The sequence below is a fragment of the Typopeltis vanoorti genome, chromosome 19 (assembly GCF_054136105.1).
Source record: "Typopeltis vanoorti isolate ZY-2024b chromosome 19, IOZ_Tvanoo_1.0, whole genome shotgun sequence".
Taxonomy (NCBI): Eukaryota; Metazoa; Arthropoda; class Arachnida; order Uropygi; family Thelyphonidae; genus Typopeltis; species Typopeltis vanoorti.
In genome coordinates this window covers 75325721-75345990 of record NC_143567.1, presented here as the reverse complement: position 1 = coordinate 75345990, position 20270 = coordinate 75325721, and the positions used below count along the sequence as shown (strand labels likewise).

At 35.2% G+C, this 20270-nt stretch overlaps 1 protein-coding gene across 4 annotated transcripts in view; it reads right to left on the bottom strand.

The window, feature by feature from the left end:
- Nucleotides 1–3391: 3391 nt before the first annotated feature.
- LOC150096253 (SET domain-containing protein 4-like) overlaps nt 3392–20270 on the bottom strand; it is a 151405-nt gene continuing 134526 nt past the window's right edge. For all 4 annotated transcript variants that reach the window (XM_090409102.1, XM_090409100.1, XM_090409103.1 and 1 more), the window contains exons 8-9: nt 19761–19832; nt 3392–3654 (exon numbers count right to left, since the gene is read on the bottom strand). In XM_090409102.1, coding sequence (XP_090265228.1) covers nt 3435–3654; nt 19761–19832 — 292 coding nt within the window. In that variant the 3' untranslated portion in view covers nt 3392–3434. The remainder of the gene's footprint in view (nt 3655–19760; nt 19833–20270) is intronic.

Genomic DNA, 20270 nt, shown 5'->3' with positions numbered 1-20270 from the left:
ACGAACTATCTAAGTTAGAATAAATATGTTTGGTTTTTGGTAATAGCTTGCCTGATTTTTGTTAGCCAATGCACTGTCTCATAAAAACAAATCGAACCTGTGTGACCTAAGTATAGTAACAGCCATGACTGAGTAATTCGAAGTTGCTTGAGATAGAATTGATTTAAGAATTATTCAACATGCATAGCTAAAATATTCTTTTGTATGTAAAGGAATGATAGAAAATTCTTTTATACGATCCTTAATGGTGCAGTCGTGAACAAAAATAATTTTTTAAGGATTAATACATTTGAATAATAGCAACGTAGATTAAGAATTTGATCCCAGCCAGAGGCTTTTCCTAAGTCTATGATACCAGCATGTGTGAGACTATACTTTATGACCTTGAAAGCGGGGGAGTAAAGCTAAGTAGATTACGAAAGGAATAAAGTCAAACAATAGTATTAATATGTGAGTTAGAGATTTGAGCATATTGCCATTTTGTGCAAGCTCAAGCAACCACGAAAATTACGAAGAGGGGAAACACATAGAAAAAAAGAAGTAATGTCATAAACAATATCATAAACTATAAAATATAAATGGCTAAAACATTACAACATCACTTTATGCATTCTCAGAAGATTACTGTGGAGGTGTGCCTTCACAGCCCTCATAAGCTGTTGCATCCTAATGTGCAGCACGGTAGACCTTCTCTTTGGTGGTCTGATACATCTTCTGTATCGTTATAGAGGCTAATAGTTTGATACACAAACATGCTACTGATTCTGAGTGTTTTTAGTGTGTTGAAAATAACAGGTGACTGAATTTCAACCTTGTGAAGTGTTATTACAGCTACATAGTTCACATAATCTCCCTAATGTATGTTAACCTGTATAGCTAGACAACTCTTTCTACTGATAAACATGCGAATGTTAGGTGCACAAAGCGCCACTAATGGAACCAAGCATGCAATTCTGTTGGCAGTGCGATAGTGTGTAGAAGTTATAACAGTATTTATGACAAGACTATGTTTCTTCAGAGAGTCTAGCACTATGGAAGCAAATGGCATTTCTACAGGCTACAAGCTCTCTCTTACATGCTTTTCCATTTACTGTCAGAAGAACTGTAGATTATGATAACTTCCATGACTGCTGACAACTTTTCTAAGTTTTTCAGCCAATTTAAGAATTAGATGAATTCATATCTTCTTACATGCTTTTCCATTTACTGTCAGAAGGAAGAAACTCAAGTTATGAATCCTTCAACTTGGCAAAATCAGATGCACAACACACAGGGGTACCTACACACATTTGTTAGTTAGGACTAGAATTATAATCTATTGCTTAATATGCTATCAAAATATACTGAACCTCAGCAATGGTAAGCAGAAATTGGCTTTCTGCTGGTTCCCACTAAATTAATGTAACAAAAAGCATTTGTTAGCCTTAATTAATGTTTGGTGAATGATAATGTGTAACATTATAATAATGCTCATATTCTAGAGACCTAACATGGCTACTTCCAGGTCAGTGGATTTGCAGAAGGCCTTATGATTTCATTCATTTGTCAGAGAAACCTTTTTTTGAGACCTTTATTCAGCCATTTCCTGAGTTTCATTTTTGACTTAGATAATTATTAAACCCAGGAATGCAGAAAAATTGACAATCAAGTGCATATGGTTTCACACAATTATAGTAATTAGGATTTAGAACACAACATGGCAGTAGTTGTTTGATATATTTCGTCATGAGCTTCAAGCCTATGCACAGCACGCTAGACATGATACTAGTCTCTAATGATAAAGAAGGTAGAGCTCAACCATCAACTGATTCCCAAGCTCTTCTTACACTTTTTGGGGAATGACAAAATATAGAAAATTTATATTTTTATATAAAACCAATAAATAAAATAAAGTCAGAATCTATAATTGTTGAATTTCACAACATGATATATCTTCATCATCATCTTCTTCCTTGCTTCAAGGATTAGACATCCTGCCTGTTCTTTCCATCTTGCAGATGGTCTTTCTCTTATCTTTCTTCCTTAGATCTATATTTATTCACCTCTTTTGGCAGTTGATATCTTTCCATCATAAATGGATGCTCTTTCCATTTATCTCCATATTCCTTGATCGTTTCATTTACGTTGTATGTATCCAGCTCTGTTCTGATGTCTTCATCATCAATTCCCTCATTTGCAGAATATTCAAAAAGAGTCAGATTTTGCATTATATGGATAGAAATGATCAAGAATGCAAAACATGAAAAATTAAGGATAAAAAGTTATGATTAAGAAAGATTGCAGCTTGCGATCATTCACCCCATAGTTGTAGTTTTAATTTGTAATTTTCTCATCTTTCAAAATTTCTTCTATTCTTCTGTTGCTGTTTCAACTTATGCGTCATTGTATGTTCTTAATTAGATTCATATTCAACCAATTCAACACATAAGTCATCATTCAAGACAGACAAAACAGCCAGAGAATGACTGATTTGTATTATTTTTATTTTATGAGCATAGCCTAGTGGCTATGCTCATAAAATAAAATGCATACAAATAAAAGGCCACCTGCATAGCCTAGTGGCCCTGTATTTTCAAAGTGTCAGGTTCTTCATTAATTGCATTAAATGCACTCATAATTAGGTTTAATGGAGTGAATACATCATAGAGAAATAAAAGTTTAATAGTTCCTATATTTCGTCTGTCACAGAGGCATCATCATCAGAGATACAATATTATCATTGAAATAACACACAAAAAAACACACCAAGCAATAAGTGGAAGGAGTTAGACTAGAAAACTAAAGTTCTATGAGGGACATCCTCTGTGGGTGCTTATTGGCTAGCTTTAGTTATTGGACAAGAGACCTAAGAATTAAAGTTTCCCAAATCTTGGGAAGTTTAACACAGCCATATTTATTTAGGTAAGTGGTCACTTTGGTAAGTGATTTTATACTTTAATAAGTAAAACAGCAGCTTTATGTACTGATACTTATTTAATTATAAGTTTCATTTTTTAATTAACCCAGTTAACAGGCAGTTAATTAGAAAATTGATTGCCTCCTTTGTGCAGTTATATGAAAACTCATTCTCATCCTCTGTAAAAACATCTGGGTTCATTCATTTTCATCAATGCAAGGAATCTTAATACAGGCTTTTTTTTTTTAACTGAAGCAAGTTAACTAGTTTTATATGGAAGCAGAAGGGTTTTTTTTGCACCTGCAAAATAGGCAAACTGGCCAAAGAACTTATGAACACACACACACACACATACAAATTTCTACAATACACTAGACAAGGCTTAACAAGTACTGCTCTTAGTACATAACAGCATTTCTATGAAGTCCCTCATTCACAATCACCCAGAAACATGTTATTTTTGAAATTTTAATTACTGAATAGACACCTAACTGGTCATTATGACAACAAAGAACAAATTTATTGAGCACCAAAGATATTAACTATAAAGCGAGAGTGTATTTACAAGAATTTTCTGTTGTTCATAACAGAACCGATTTATTAATAATTTAGTTTTATGAAGTAACTTTGTTTGATTAAGCTCTGTTAGAAACTTTAAATATTCCTGTAACTTTCCTTTAAGAACACTTCTAATTAACATCTTGTACAGAGTTTTTCCTTCAGAAGTGAGCAGTTCTATGGCATCATCAAAATGTTTTCTGAAAAAAAAGAAAAAAAAAGAAAGAAAAAAGTGGCACAATTTTTTTTTTATCAATATAATATAACTTCCCAAATACTTTTCTATTTTGCAATTATCAGCACATTTTAATAATTTTTATCTTAGGCATTATTTTGTATAACGTAATCAAACAAATCTGCAACTGTGGCATGCATTATGTGAATCACACACATGTTCAGCACTTGCTCAGCTGTTTCTCTCAGAGAGAGAGAGAGAGAGAGCAGATAAATAACATAAGAACATCAGAAATAATCAATTTAGTTTAATCCTTTATCCAAGTGTAAGCAAACAAAGTTTGCACCTGAAAATATCTTCAGGACTGAGGTAAGGTGATACATCCCTTGCCAACTTGTAGCAAAGGTGGACCTAGCTCTCATCACTCCTTGTCTCAGTATCTCCCATGATGCAAAGCACATCTCCTTGCAGACATGTATACTGCTATGCATTAAGGGAAGGGCCACTACAGACTGGTTTCGACCTTTATAGGTAAATATGACCTCTCTATTGCTTCTGCCCTAGTATCACCACTCTGGGTCTGCCTCCCACTGATGAGACCTCGATAAAGGTCGAAACCGGTCTGGGTAGTGGCCCTTTCCTTAATGCAGTATATATGTCCGCAAGGAGATGTGCTTTGCATCATGGGAGATACTGAGACAAGGAGTGACGAGAGCTTGGTCCACCTTTGCTACGAGTTGCACCACCTTACCTCGGTCCTGAAGATATTTTCAGGCACAAACTTTTTTTGCTTATACTTGGATAAAGGATTAAACTAAATTTATTATAGTCTAACCAAGTGCAAAATAAACTTCCAACATCAGAAATAATCATAAATATTATACAGAATAATAAAAGGAAGTTATTAATAAAGAAGAAAGGTGTAAATATTTAGTAAATAAAAAGCAAAAAAGTCAAAACAAAATGCTTTAATATTAACATATAACCTATAAACTAATATATGCTAAATCTTCTCTAGTTAGTTATATATCAGATTTAATACTAAATATAAAGAGCCAAAGGCTTCAATTTGGCGATGTAAAATTATTTAAATTAAGAGGATATTACATCCCACATTGTTTCAGAGCTGAATAAGGAACTCAAAGATAGAAATCTAAGAGTTTGGTGGAGAGGGAGGCAGATCTTGCTCCACCTTTACTATAAGTTGCCCAGTGTTGCACTATCAGGTATACAATGAGTTGCCCTGGTGTTGCACTACCAAGTATTTGGCTTATGCTTGGACTCGCCGAACTTTATATAGTTTCTACATTCGGCATGAAACTCTTAGATTTCTATCTTTGAAATCTTCCTTATTTGGCTCTGAAACAATGTGGGATGTAATATCCCCTTAATTTAAATAACAGATTTAATACTACTTTCCTTCATAATCTGAATCCGTCTAGATGATGAATAAGAGTGAAGATGGTTTGCAGTCTTATTTTATACTTGATTTTACATTAGACCAACTTTAAATATAGACTGTTTTATATATATATATATATATATATATATATATATATAAAGCTTTAATGACTGTTACCGAGAAATAAAAAGATGACAAGATATATTTAAAAGAGATACTACTAGTTTACTAGTTTTGTTACATGAACATCCTCAGGTATCACAATCAAAGAAGTATATAAAAAATTACAGAGACTTAAAATTGTAATAACAGAACAAGTATAAAAAGACAGTAGCGTGTTTGAAAAAAATGCAAGTATGAGTTCCAAACAAATGAATACTACGCGCTGTCGCGAGTGCGCCAGTACTGAACAGAAGCAAAGTGTGCATCAGAGAGATTGTAACTCGGTCTGTTGTTGATATGAGAGGAATCTAGAGAATTTTCCCTAGATTCAACAATTCTGAATATATATATATATATATATATATATATCCACACAACTCCTATCTACGTTAACCTGCTTTGTTTTTTTCCCAAGTTTCTCTTCTAAAATTGTTCTTAATCTCTTCACAACAAGTATGCTTTCATAAATTTTACCTAGAACACTCAACAAGGAAATTAATCTGAAATTCTCACATTCAGTTTTATTCCTTTTCTTTTTTATAGATGAATACTATAAAAAATATTTCAAATCATCTGAAATTTTACTTTCTGACAGGCTTTCTGAATTATGCGTACTCAGTATAAAACTTTTATTATTATAATTATTATTATTATGTGACACCTCCAGGGAGTCCAAAGCCTCATCGAGGGAGGGCACCAACTCCACACTCTCCGTCTCCACCAACTACAACAAACCCCAACTACGTTCATCATCTACACCAACGCCATCTACCGCCGACCACCACCACCACTAGTATTTTCGTAGACAATCACAAACATCCATGCCCACGGCAGGATTCGAACCTGCAGCCTTTTGGCTGGAAAGCAGATATGCTAACCACTCAGCCAGCCAAGCCGGCTATCCCTCTGTCTTTGAGCATTTTTGGTAAAATAGCATTTATTCCAGCTGTCTTCTTAGTTTTTCATGGATATTTTTTATCTACCTCAAGTATTGAAATTTAATTCAGACAGAGTATGCAAACAAAAAAACCTAGGAGCCGTATAGACTCAGACCATTCCAGTTATTTCAAAATTAAAAGTGAGAATAAAAAACATTAAGAGAAGAAATAAACTTTTCCTGGACAATTACTTGAAGAATGACTGTACTAAAAATAAGTACGGAACAAAAATTAAAAGCCATTTTGAACACTTCAGAAAGCTACATTTAAAACAACAGGAAATGGAAACCAGTAAGAAATTGAAAAAAGAAAACGAATGAAAAATTTCAAGAGAACTCTTTAAGATGCTGGCTAAGATCAAAAAAGATTCACAAATGAATATATATGAAAGTTGTTCAGCAAAAGAATATAATCAAAAAATAACTATAAGCAAAATAATAAAAGAATCAGAAATAGAACCAACCTCCAGATGTTCACAAAACAAAACAAAAACTAAGAAGGAAATGAATAATTCATAGAACTCTGTAATCAAGCAAAATGATATTTGAAACTAAAGAAATTGAGATGAGTAGAATACATTTTAGGAGATGAGAAGGAGAAATAAGACCAGAAGTTAACAATCTTGAAGATCCTCAAATAGTAAAAGAAGAAAACAGAGAGCTATAAAGCATTCATGCAGAAAAGCCTTGCTAATCTAATCCTGTGGCCTCCTCTTTAAGAGGATTGCAGCTAATGAACAGTCTGCTTCCATGCCTCTCTATCTCTTGCTTCTGTAAGACTCTTGTTCGTCCAATCTTTGATGTTGTCTTTCCATTGCAGTCGGGGTCTTCCACTTTCTCTCCATCATCCCTTGCAATACTATTCTGGGAAGCTCTCCAGAAGAACCCCTCATCAAATGTCCTGCAAATGCTATTTTTCTTCTTTTGATACTAGCCATATAGTCTCTTTTCATTTTAAATCTTTTAAGAATTAGTTAACCATTGCTAACTTTTTCAGTCCAGCTGATACGATCCATTTTTCTCAAGCATCACATTTCAAATGCATTCAGCCGGTCACTCATCTCTTTATTGATCATCCAGGACTCACATCCATATGTCCCCATGCTCCAGATCATTGTCTTGAGGATTCTTACTTTCAACTGCTTGTTCAGATTTCTATTTCCTAATATGTGGCATATTTGGAAAAATGCTGCTTTGGCCTTTTTTAATTCTGTTCTTAATTTCATAATTAGATCTATTGCCTTCTGTTATCCAACTCCCAAGGTATTCAAAACTTTTTACATTTTCTATTCTTTGTCTGTTCAAAGTGATTTCCATCCCATCATTTCCTTTCCTTGAAATCTTCATCACTTTGTCTTCTGAATGTTTATTTTCGTTTTATATCTCTCATTTCTAACCCTGTTTAGTCTGTTCAAAATTCTTTGCAAGTTTCTCTGTTTCGCTCAATGTCATCTGCATATCTTATATTATTTATCAGATGTTCATTTATCTTTATTCTATCCTTCAGATCTTCCAAAGCCTCCCTCATCATTCATTCACTATAGACATTAAAAAGGAGTGGGGACATACCACATCATTGTCTCACCCTTTCTTATGAGGATCCATTCAGTATCCTCTCCTTCAAATCTGATCCTGGCTTCTTGAGTTTTGTATATTCTGAACAAAATTCTGATAATATTTTTATCTATTCCTATTTTATGCAAAATATCAAATAAAACAGAGTGAATAATGTGAGTGATTAACATTATCAAAAGCTTTTTCATAGTTCACAAAGCAAGATATAAATCTTTATTGCCCTCGATCATTCTTTCTCCCAATATCCATAGTGTTGTGATAGCTTCCCTGGTTTTCCAGGGAAGCTATCACAACCAAATTGTGCTTCATTTAATTCCCTCTCCATTATCTGTTCCATTCATCTATATATTATGTTGATTAGGACTTTAGCAACATTTCAAGCTGATAGTCCTGTGCTTGCTGCAATCCATCAGTCCTGTAGTCTTGGGAATAGGAATAAAAATAGATCTTATGAAGTCTTTAGGTATTCTATCCTCCTCCAGACTTCTATTAAAGATGATGGATAGAAGTTTTATTCCTTCCTTTCCCAATGAAGCATGTTATACTTCAGTAACGCTCCTTGAATATCATCCACTCCTGGAACTTTCCTATCCTTTATTCTTTTAATGGCTGCTTCGGTTTCCCATTCCTTAATTTCTGGGACATCATTATTTTCTATCTGATCACATTCCAGATTATCTTCATCTCCATAAAGTTCTGTAACATACTTCTTCCATCTTATCATTTTTTTACAACAAAATCTTTCCTCTTTCATCCTTCAAGTACTGCTTTTTATCCTTCTCTTCTTCCCTGAAATCAAGTTCAAGCCTTCATAGACCTTTCTGATATCCTTGGCTGTATCATTTTCCTCTATTTCCTTGCAGACCTGATTGAGCCAGTCTTCCTTTGCCTTTTTAGCCAGAATTTTTACTTGTTTATTTATCTCTTTATACCTGACTTGGGCTTCATTGCTGTTCTCATTCTTCCATTTTCTTCTTTCGTCCATTTTTTCTATCACCTCCTCAGTAATCTAGGGCTTCCTTCCTCTCCTCTCTGCCTCACCCAGAAGACCTTTAGCACATTCCTTGATTTTCTCTCTTAGATCAGTCCAGATCTAAGATCAGTATCAATAATTACTTTCAAAGTTGGTTATATGAAACAAGTGACAGAATGATGGTAGAAAACACTCAGCAGGAATGCAGGTGCAATACATATCAATATTTGAAGTAGAAAAACCATCAAAAACCTGAAATGGGGATAGGCAGCTAGAGTATGGACCAAAAGTGTTCAAATATGGAGGTATAAAAGTTTTACAGTGGCCACACTGCATAATTCAGAATGCATGGTCAGATGATTGCAGAGCAGAATTCTCATAATACCCATCTATAAAAATGGAATAAAACTGAATGCGAAAATTATAGAGGAATTTCACTACCGAGGGTGTCAGGTAAGATTTATGCAAGCATACTTGAGAAAAGGCTAAAAAAATTGTAGAAAGGTAGCTTGGAAAACAACAAGCTAGATTGAGGCCAAATAAAGGTTGTTAAGATCAGATTTTCACTTTAAGACAAAGAGATAAGAAATCATAAGAATACAACAAGGAACTGTGTTTAAGCTATAAAAAATCTATAAATTTATACAAAGGGAAATAAATTTGAATGTATGAATTATAGAGGAATTTCCTGACTGAGTGTGCCTGATAAGATTTATGTACGTATACTTGCATCAATAATGAGATAAGGCTAAAAAAATTGTGGAAGGGAAGCTCAGAGAAGAACAAGCTGAATTCAGGCCAAATAGAGGTTGCGGCATTAAATTTTCACTTTCAGACAAATAGTTGAGAAATCATGGGAATACAACAAGGATCTGCATTTAAGTTTTGTAGATGTGGAAAAGGCATATGACAAGGTGCCAAAAGACAGGCTGTTCAAAATGCTACAGTTATATGGTTTAAATGTTACATCACATCCAGCAGCACAGTCTATATTTCAGTTGTAAATCAGCAGTTAGAACTGAAGAAATATGGTTTGATGTTAAATCAGATGTGAGACAATGGTGCACATTATCTCCACTGTCATTCATCATCTGAGTCCTACTCCCAATGGAGTGAAGAGGAATACATAAGTATTTATATGGATCAGATTTATATACATAAGTATTTATTATCACATTATGAAGGAAAGTGGTATTAAACCTGATCTCAAAATTGGAGATGCTAATCTCAGTTTTTAATTTGTAAAAATGTTGTTTTACTTCAAAACAAATTTAGGGGTGCTTAAGGGTCAAAGCTGTATAACTGAGAGGAGACCTCCACATAGCCTTTAAAGGAATGCGGAGAACCGACTAGGGCTTCTGACCTAATGTCAAATCCTCACCTTCTCGTGGTGCACCCTGTTGGGTATCTACTTTGATACTGAACGAAAGAGGATGGGCTGCCAATTTGGGATTTAGCCGACCAAATTGTATTCTTATTGGTTAAACCAAAATAATAAATGATGGTACAACATGACAAAATTTCATGCCGGCTGGGGCATCACCCGGTTAAACAAGGCCCCCGTTGTTTTCGCCAAGAAACCAGGGCGAACAGCGAAAAGTCAGCTACTGGAACAAATCTGAAAACAAACCCCAACTCAACATCACCAGAGTTAAAGATCGGTGCTATCAACGTAAGAAGCCTGAATGGCAAAGAAATGGAACTAGCTGAGGAATTAGATAAGTACTTGATCGACATATTAGGGGTGACTGAAACAAAAAAGACCAAAACTGGTGAGATCTTTCTCAGCAATAAATACAAAATGTTATATTCAGGCAATGACAATCAAGGAAAAGAAGGAGTAGCCATAGTATTCAACACAAAATACGAGGCTAATCTTCTTGAATGGCAGTCAGATCTCAAGTAGAGTAATGTGGGCAAATATGAGAATGGGGAACTGGACAATGAGACTTATTTGTGCCTATGGTCCCACAGAAGGTTCTACTAAGGTAGAAGTGGAGGAATTTTTTGATGCTTTAGAAAAAGCAACTGACACAATGAAAAAGGAAAAGTTGGTCCTTGTTGGGGATTTAAATAGCAGAGTAGGAAATGATTGAGACATACAAAAATATTTTGAGAAAATTTGGAGAAAAGAGCAAAGCTAATAATAATGGCAAATATCTGTTGGATTTCTGCTCAAGACATGGACTGGTTATTACTAACACCATGTTCCAACATAAAAATGTGCACAAATTCACACGGAGAGAAGAGGCTAGGAATAAGAAAAGTCTCATTGACTATGTTATTGTTGATAGTGATGTTTTCTCCCTGGTGCAGGACACCAGAGTGTACAGAGGATTTGAAATTGGAAGTGATCACTATTTAGTCTTGAGCAGAATAAAATTGAATTTCATATTGAAAAGAATAACATGTAAGAAAGTTTTAAAGCGAATAAAAGTTGTGCAGCTCTCAGATGTGAACTGTAGACTAAAATACAGAAAGATTATTGAAAAGAAAATGAAAGAGTTTGAGAACAGGAATCAAACCTTGGAGATTCAGTGGCAAACTCTGAAGAAAACATTGATTGATTCTGCCAGAGAGGCATGTGGTGAGGTTGTGTGCAAGGATAAAAAAATCAGAACTCCCTGGTGGACACAGGAAGTTAAAGAGGCAGTGAAGGAAAAGAAGAAAGCATATCAAAAGTTCCTGGCAAATAAGTCAGCTTTTACTCTTACAGAATACAGAGACAAATGTAAGAAAGCTAAACAGTGTGTAAAACTAGCTAAACAAAAGTCATGGGAGGACTTTGGCAAGAATATAGAAAATAAATATCAAGAAGGTGGCAAAATATTCTGGAAGTTGTTGAAGAAGCTTAGGAATGGAGGAAAGATTGCTGAAGGAGTTAGAGATGATAAAGGTGACATGAAAAGAGGAGAAAAAGATATCCCTGAAGTATGGAGTAATTACTTTGAAAAACTGCTAAATGAAACAAGCAGTGATGACAGCACAGTGATAAAAAACACTGATCAGGCAATGCAGTCAGGAATACATATCCATACTTGAAGTAGAAAAAGCCATCAAAGGCTTGAAATGTGGAAAGGCAGCAGGAGTAGATGATATTCGACCAGAAATGCTGAAGTATGGTGGTATAAAAGTCTTACAGTGACAGAGGGACGAATTCCCGATGATTGGAGTAGAGCTCTCATAGTACCCATATATAAAAAGGGAAATAAAACTGAATGTGAGAATTACAGAGGTATTTCCCTACTGAGTGTTCCTGGCAAGATCTATGCAAGTATACTTGAGAAACGGTTGAGAAGAATTGTGGGAGAAAAGCTTGGTGAAGAAAAAGCTGGATTCAGGCCAAATAGAGGCTGTCAGGATCAGATCTTCACTTTACGACAAATAGTCGAGAAAGCATGGGAGAAAGATCTGTATTTAAGTTTTGTCGATTTGGAAAAGGTATATGACAAGGTGCCAAGAGAAAAGCTATTCAATATGCTGCAGTTATATGGTGTCAATGGGACATTATATCAAGCAATACTTAGTCTTTATTTGAGTTGTAAGTCAGCAGTTAGAATTGAAGGAAGTACAGGAAGATGGTTTAATGTTAAATCTGGTGTGAGACAAGGATGCACATTATCCCCTCTGTTATTCATTATCTATATGGATCACATTATGAAGGAATGTGGTATTAAACCTGATATCAAAATTGGAGATGTTAATGTCAGCTCTTTGCTTTATGCGGATGATGTTATACTTCTAAATAAATCCACTACAAGTCTGCAAGATTCTCTGACTAAATTGAATAGCTGTTGTAACAGATATGGTATGAAGGTCAGCAATAAAAAGACAAAGACAATGAAAATAGGCAGAATCATTGAAAATGTAAACTGTGTTGTGAATGGAGAACCTGTGGAACAAGTAAAACATTTCAGCCACTTAGGCACGATTTTTAGTAAAGATTGTAAATTAAATATAGAAATAGACAACAGAATCAGCAAAGCTGGTATGGTGGGAAGTCAATTGAATAAATTCATGTGGAATAAGAAAGAAATTAGTCGGAACACTAAATTAGCTGTATACAAGACTGTGTTCAAACCAATTTTAACTTATGGATCTGAGAGCTGGGTCAGAAGTAAAACATTTGACCAAAGACTAGAGACCGCAGATATGAGAGTCCTGAGAAAGATTAGAGGCGTGAACAGATGGCATCAATGACAATATCATATTAAAATCGAGGATATTAGGAAAGAACTTGACATTGTCAGCATCCAGAAATGCGTTAGCAGAGCTAATCTCAGGTGGTATGGTCACTTAAACAGAATGGGCGACGAAATATTAGCAAAACAAATGTTCTCTGCCAGGCTGGCAGGAAAACGACTCAGAGGAAGACCAAGATATAGGTGGATTGATATGGTACAATGTGCCTTAGACGATAGAAATATAAGATCTGATAATGTTGGAGTCTTGACAAGTAACAGACTGATTTGGAGGAAAATTGTAGATAGGAAGTTAGTAATGATGTAATTATTTCATGTAGTACTGTCATATCCTGTACACCCCTTGAGGGTACATAGCAGGAATTTGATGATGATGATGATGATGATAAATTTAGAATGGGTCTGCAGGATTCCCTAAATAAACTGAACAAGTAATAAATTTGGAATGAAAATCAGGCAATAAAACAGACAAAGATAATGAAAATAGGTAAAAATGCTGAAAACATCAATTGCATTCTGAATGGGAATTAGCAGAACAAAAAACATTTTGGCTACTTGAGAATTTTTAGTGAAGATGACAAATTAAATGTGGAAATAAATAATAGAATAAACAAAGCTGATATTGTAAAGAGTTGACTGAATAAATTTGTATGGAACATGAGAGAACTCACTGAAAACACTAAACTAGCTGTAAATATGATAGTATTCAATGTACTTTTAATTTATGGATCTGAGAGCTGGATTAGAAATAAAACACTTGATCAAAAACTGGAGTCTACAGATGAGAGTTCTGTGAAGAACTGATGGCATCAATGGTGGTATCATATTAAAAATGAGGATATTAGGAATGTATTCGACATTGTCAGCATTCAGGAACATGTTAACAGAGCTTTCAAAGTAGGGCCACTTAAACAGAATGGAAGAGGGAAGGTTAGGCAAACAAGCGTTCTTTGCTAGGATGGCAGGAAAAAGACTCCGAGAAAGACCAAGATTTAGATGGACTGATACAGTAAAAAGAGCCTTGGATGACAATATAAGATCTAATAATATTTTAAACTTGAGAGATAACAGTTTAAAACGAGTTTTTAATAGCATTTGTGACATAATAAAGATTATTAAACGCATATTCATAAGAATAAATAATTCAGTTCTGTTTTAGTCAGTTCTGTAAATTAATCCTATTTACAGAACTGAGCCACGTGCCAAAATTCTACCATACCAATGGAAACAAAATCTAATGAGATTGCAATTAAAGCTAAAATTATTTGAAATAATAAATTAACAAAATTTACATAAATCATTAAATAATACATCATTATAATTATAATAATAATAATAAACAATGAAGAGAGGGGGAAGCATGTTATCGCTTGCCATTTATGAGGATTATATTCTCCCAAATCTTGGCCACAGAGGCAGTCATTCCGATTTAAGTTTGAGCAGCATAGAAGTGCATCACACTCTCTTTAAATAACTGCTCAAACCTAAAACCTGCGCTGATGTAAAAGGCAAGTATTGGACTGGAGGATATTGTGGTCAGTGTGCAGTTCATGTTGAGGAGGGTTATATTTTTCAGATTTATTGTTGTTGATATAAGATTGGTGTTCTTGTAGTTGTTTTTTGAGAGAATTTGTCCAATGTATGAGCAGTGGCACTCATACTGAACCTGGTAAACAACAGAGAGGGAGAGAGAGCTATTTATCTTTTGTGGACCAGGAGAAGATTTTGCTGACAGGGAAGAATGTATGGACTAAACTATCTTTTCAGGATTTTTGCAATCGTCTTGAGATGCCTGCAATGTATGAGATAGGGACTCGTTGTACAGATTCAGGGTTCTTGGGGGAAACGCTTTTAAGTGTCCAGAATGTGTTTAAACTTCCTCAAGGTGAAGCCATTCTGTAGTATGATGCATTGGATGGTGCTCAGCTCTTGTTGAAGTGCTTGGGAATTGGAGCAGATCAAATGCCCTATTAAGCAAAGATGTGAAGATGCCTATTTTTTTGAGATGGGTGATGGGCTGAATCTTGTTATATGTAGGTCTGTAAAGGTAGGTAGGTTTACAGTGAACAGATGTTGGATTTAATCCAGAAGGGGGTATGGGAAAGGACATCCAGGAAGACTAATTTTCTTTTCTTTTCTTTTTCATGGTGAAGTTGTGAGTGGGTGTAGCCTGTTGATTTTTGTTAAAAGCTGGCAGAGATGCTTCTGAGTCTGGCCAGATGGCAACAAATCACCCACACACCATACCCAAAATGAAGATTGAGGTTATACTGAAGAGAACAGGGTATCTTCAAGATATTCTAAGTAGAAACTGGTAAGTGCAGGTGACAGGGAGCTTCCCTTAGCAGTTCTTCCAATCTGTTTGTAGAACTGGTTTCTGCAGATGAAATAGCTTGAGTGCATGTCAAAGTTGAACAGTTTGACTATGTCAGATGGGAATTCCTTTGATAATAGTTGAAAGATGTCAGCTAGAGGTATACAGATAAATAAGGACCGGATGTCAACTGACCAGGACGTCTATAGGCTGAAGAGTTTTTTTTTTTGTCAGAAATTCTGATGAATTTTTCACAGAGGCTCACGTATAGATTGTGCAGAGCTTAAAAGATGAGCTAGGAATTTAGCTAGGCAAGGGCATCTATGCTATCAACTATGATCTGAGTGGTACTCTTTCCTTATGGATTTTTGGTAGGCCATAGAAACATGGGATTCTTCCAAAATGATTGTTGAAATTTTTTGATAGTGTCTTCATCCCAACTGATCACTTTGTTGAGTAAGGAATTAAGTTTATTGATTTGGCTATTGGTAGGGTTCGGAGTAATCTCCAGGTAAGTGCTCTGATCATGTAATAGAAGGGAAGTTTTTCTGTTTTACTTGGTAGTGTCCATGATTAATACAAATTTTCCTTTGCTTTAATTATTGCAAGTGGGTTGTTATGTCGCAAGGATTTTAGAGACTTGATTTCAGATGGAGATAAGTTTTTTTTTTTTTGGGGGGGGGGGGGGTATTTTGATTCTGTGTAGCACTGAGGAGACTTCTAGCTAGAGTTTATTAGTGTCTTTGGTGCGTACTGAAGTTTCTGCAGGAGTGAGATAATGTCCAAATATGTTTACAAACCATCTGTTTGTTTCCAGGTTGACATTTGTTGGATTTTGCCTTTAAGCAAGTAAGTCAAACCTGCAGTCAAGGATAAGTCTGTTTTTATTATAAGATCGTTGAGACAATGCGACTGTTGAGAGCAAGATCATGTTGTGAGAAAATATATGCAATAATAAAATTATTTAATATTTATTCTTGTGAATAACTGTGTGTCTAACAAATGGATTAGTGTGGAGGAAAATTGTTCATAGGCCTGTGTGTAATAAGCCTATCAATGAAGCTTTAGTACTGAGGAGACTGTACACCTCCTGAGGGTACATATCAGGAATTCAATGAAGATGATTTACCCAAATTTACAAAAGTTGATATGTTTCTGATGAACTCAGGAATGCTATCTCTCCAAATATTCCAAAAAATGAGGCATGTAAAGATTATAGACTAATAAGCCCAATGAGCCACATACTAAACTCACTGTTATGAATTATAATGAAAAGAATAAAATCAAGAACAAATGAAAAAAGCGGATTTATTAAATGAGGGAACAAAAAATATCTGCACTAACAGAACTATACTAGAAAGAAACTTGGAAATGCAGAAAGATGTTTATCTTTGCTTTAAAGATTAGAGTAAAGAATTTAAATCTCACAAGCATTACAGATTAGAGCAATGGTTCTCAAATTTTTTACCTCTGAGCCCCACCTGACAAGAGAAAACACTGTCAGTGCCTCCCCCTCCCCACCAGTTTTAGTTAATAGTTCTCATTATACCTTCTTGTTTTCACACTCCAAGTAGCTTCTTTCCCATCACTAGTTGAAGGAGCACTGGTATCTTCATTTTTATCACTATTCAGGAAACGCTTCATGATCAATTGTTCATAATCAATTCAACTTTAAGAGATAAATCAGCACAATTGCACTGTAACAAGCACCAACGAGATGTCATTAAGTCGCTGCTTTCAGCTGAGTGTGTATAGTGCTGCCTGGAAGAGGATGCGGCCGCTGCCGAACTATCAACACTTCCTCTGGCACACGCGTTTTATAAATGCAGGTGAAGAAAATAATTATTAGTTATTTTGAAATTCATAATAATTAAAACCTGTATCATCAAAAGTTTTTCTTTCTGTATTTTTATTTGTTGTTATTTTTAAAACTGATTTTGGGCAGTTTTAATTTTTATCTGTAGGAAAGTATGTCCCCCTCAAGCTATTCACCCCCACAGGGGTTACACCCCCACACAGTTTGAAAACCACTGGATTAGAGCATTCAGTATAATACACACTATTTTACCTGACAGTAAGATAGCATGCAAGATTGATGGTGAAATTGTGCAACTAACGGTAAGATAGTGAGCATGAAATGATTTGTCACTTCATTCTCACTTTGAGCATGAAGTGACAAATGCTCAAGAAGGAAATGTATGCAGAGAGTGAAATGAAAATTATAGATATGCATGGAAATGTGAGGAAAAATGAATAAAAGATGGCCATGTGAAAGAGATAAATGATTCAAGACTGGTGCTGTATGGAAGTAAGATCATTGTGAAAGGGGGGAGGGGTAGAGAATGACAAGATGCACAAGGTTTGTTTTTCTGGAGGCAGAATTAACAGTGATTGGATTATGAGTAAATGAGTAGAAAAGTTTGTAATATCCCCCCTTATGTGGGTGTATATATTTTTTTCTTACTTGTTTCTACAGGTTAGCTATTTCTGTTACTGGGAGAACTCTGGAAAATTTATTTAGAGTTAACAGCTGCGCCACAAGGGTTCTCTTTGTGGTATTAGATATATTCAAAACTTCGTGCAGAGTTTACTTGAGATTATTCAAAAAGCTTATTTATCAGTCGTGGCTAATCTTTAATACTCTCATTCACCGGTCCGTAATTTTTTTTTGGAAACAGTGCATTGCATAAAAATCAGGCAGTATGATTCTTTAACAAAACAAGCATTTTTATTTCAAATTAAAAGGCAAATATACAAGATCAATTACTTTTAAAAGGGTTCTTCTTAGCTCTATTCTAAAACTATAATTGTAACATTTCAACATTTGACTGAGTCATGCAATATTATGACACATAAAGAAAACTGTCAACCCTTCTCAAAACTAAGATTATCATGCTCTATAAATTCTAAGGCAAAATATCTCCTATTCTAACTTTTGTACAATTGACCTTTAGTTTACTTTTCAGTCCAGAACAATGAACTATGTTTAAACAAAAGAATGTCCAGTGGACTTGCAGTCAATTTTCCATATCATAGATAAACACAACAAATTGTACTCGCGGATCTTCGTTAACACACAACACTATACTTGTTATTCCTAGCTCCTTTGCAGGTTCTGTTGGTTGCCTATCCGTCTCAGGCTTTAGCTTCCATACAGGGGTTCTGCCTTTACCACCGTCTCACATAGATGACTCCCGGGGCTCGAAACACATTTCATCGACGTTGTTACTGAGTCGGCTGATGTCCAATGCATGTTGCAGATTCTCTCACTGGCAAGGCATGCTGGTCCGTCCTTCTTGCTCCTTCGATGGCTTCACGGCACCCATGGTTACACTCTCCCGACTTCAAACCGGCTGACTAACACAATGCACAGCGAGAGGAAAGGATCCAGAGTTCTCTCTTTTTTTGTAATTTAGAGGACCTCCTTTATATGACTCCTCAGGTCCCTAGACTAAAAGTCAAGGCCCCTAAATATTCTCGTGCAAAACGGTTTTGACCTTCAATGTTAATGTTTACTTCTAATTCTCACACACACATAATCTTGTTCACTATAAGTGAAACATGCTGCCAGAAAGGATGGTGAGCACAGTAACTATGAATAAATGAGCATTATAGTAGAAATAATGGGCTTTCTATATTACTCCAGAGATTGACAGACAGTAATGATGATATACGTTAAAGATACCAAGTAATTTTATAAACTTGGTTTTAATCCTTTTTCCCAAGTAAGCAAACAAGCAGGTAAGTCAAGTTTGCGCCTGAAGTATTTTCAGGTCTGAGGCAACTCGTGGTAAAGGTGGAGTAAGCTCTGATCACTTTCCTTAATATCTCCCATAATGCAAAGAACATCTCTTGCAGACATGTATGATGCTATGCATTAAGGGCTCACTATCCAGACCGGTTTCAACCTTTATTGAGGTCTCATCAGTGGGAGCCAGATCCTGAGATGCCAAGGTTGAAGTAATGCAGAACTTATAAATTTTGAAAGTGATCAGAGCTTCCTCCACCTTTACCATGAGTTGCCTCAGACCTGAAAATACTTCAGACGCAAATTTGACTTACCTGCTTGTTTGCTTACTTGGGAAAAACCAAGGATTAAAACCAAGTTTATAATATTGCTTGGTATCTTTAACATATAGTCTATAAATTTTACCTATACAAGTTGCCACAAGGTGGCAACTTGTATAGATAAAATTTATAGTTCTGCATTACTTCAACCTTGGCATCTCGGGGTCTGGCTCCCACTGATGAGACCTCAATAAAGGTCAAAACTGGTCTGGGTAGCGGCCCTTCCCTTAATGCATAGCATCATACATGTCCGCAAGGAGATGTGCTTTGCATTATCAGAGAATACTAAGGAAAGTGATCAGATCTTACTCCACCTTTACCACGAGTTGCCTCAGACCTGAAAATACTTCAGGTGCAAACTTGACTTACCTGCTTGTTTGCTTACTTGGGAAAAAGAATTAAAACCAAGTTTATAAAATGGCTTGGTACCTTTAACATATAGTATACCCAAGGTAAAAAAACTTTCTACAAGTAATGATGATAAAAACAATAACTTACTGATCTGATGCTAGAAATTTGAAAGCCAATTTCAGATTCCAAGTTAACCCTTCTATAGTGCATCCCATATTTCTGAAATAAAAATGTCAATAAATATACTACTATTATACATGGTACTTCTAACTTGCCACTCTAAGGTATAAATAGGACAGGCTCCAACTTTTTATTTCTACTAGTAAAAAAACTATTTTAAGTTTTAGAGCAAATATTTTTGTATTTGCAAATATTTTTCATTTACAAAAAGGATATCAGTATATAGCTTAGAGTTTATATACATTTATAATTAAATAATTCATTTTGCTTCTTATTCTAATTATCATAACATATGCTTGGTAATCAAAACTGAATACTAGATTTAATCAAAGAAGCAGTGTGAGGTGCCTAATATAATACTTTGTTTAGATCAGACAAAAGATATTAAATAACAGAATTTGGTTAACTGTGAAACTTATGATATCAGGAAGAAGTGAGGGGGGGGGGTCAGAACACTTTCTAAGAGGGACCAAAATC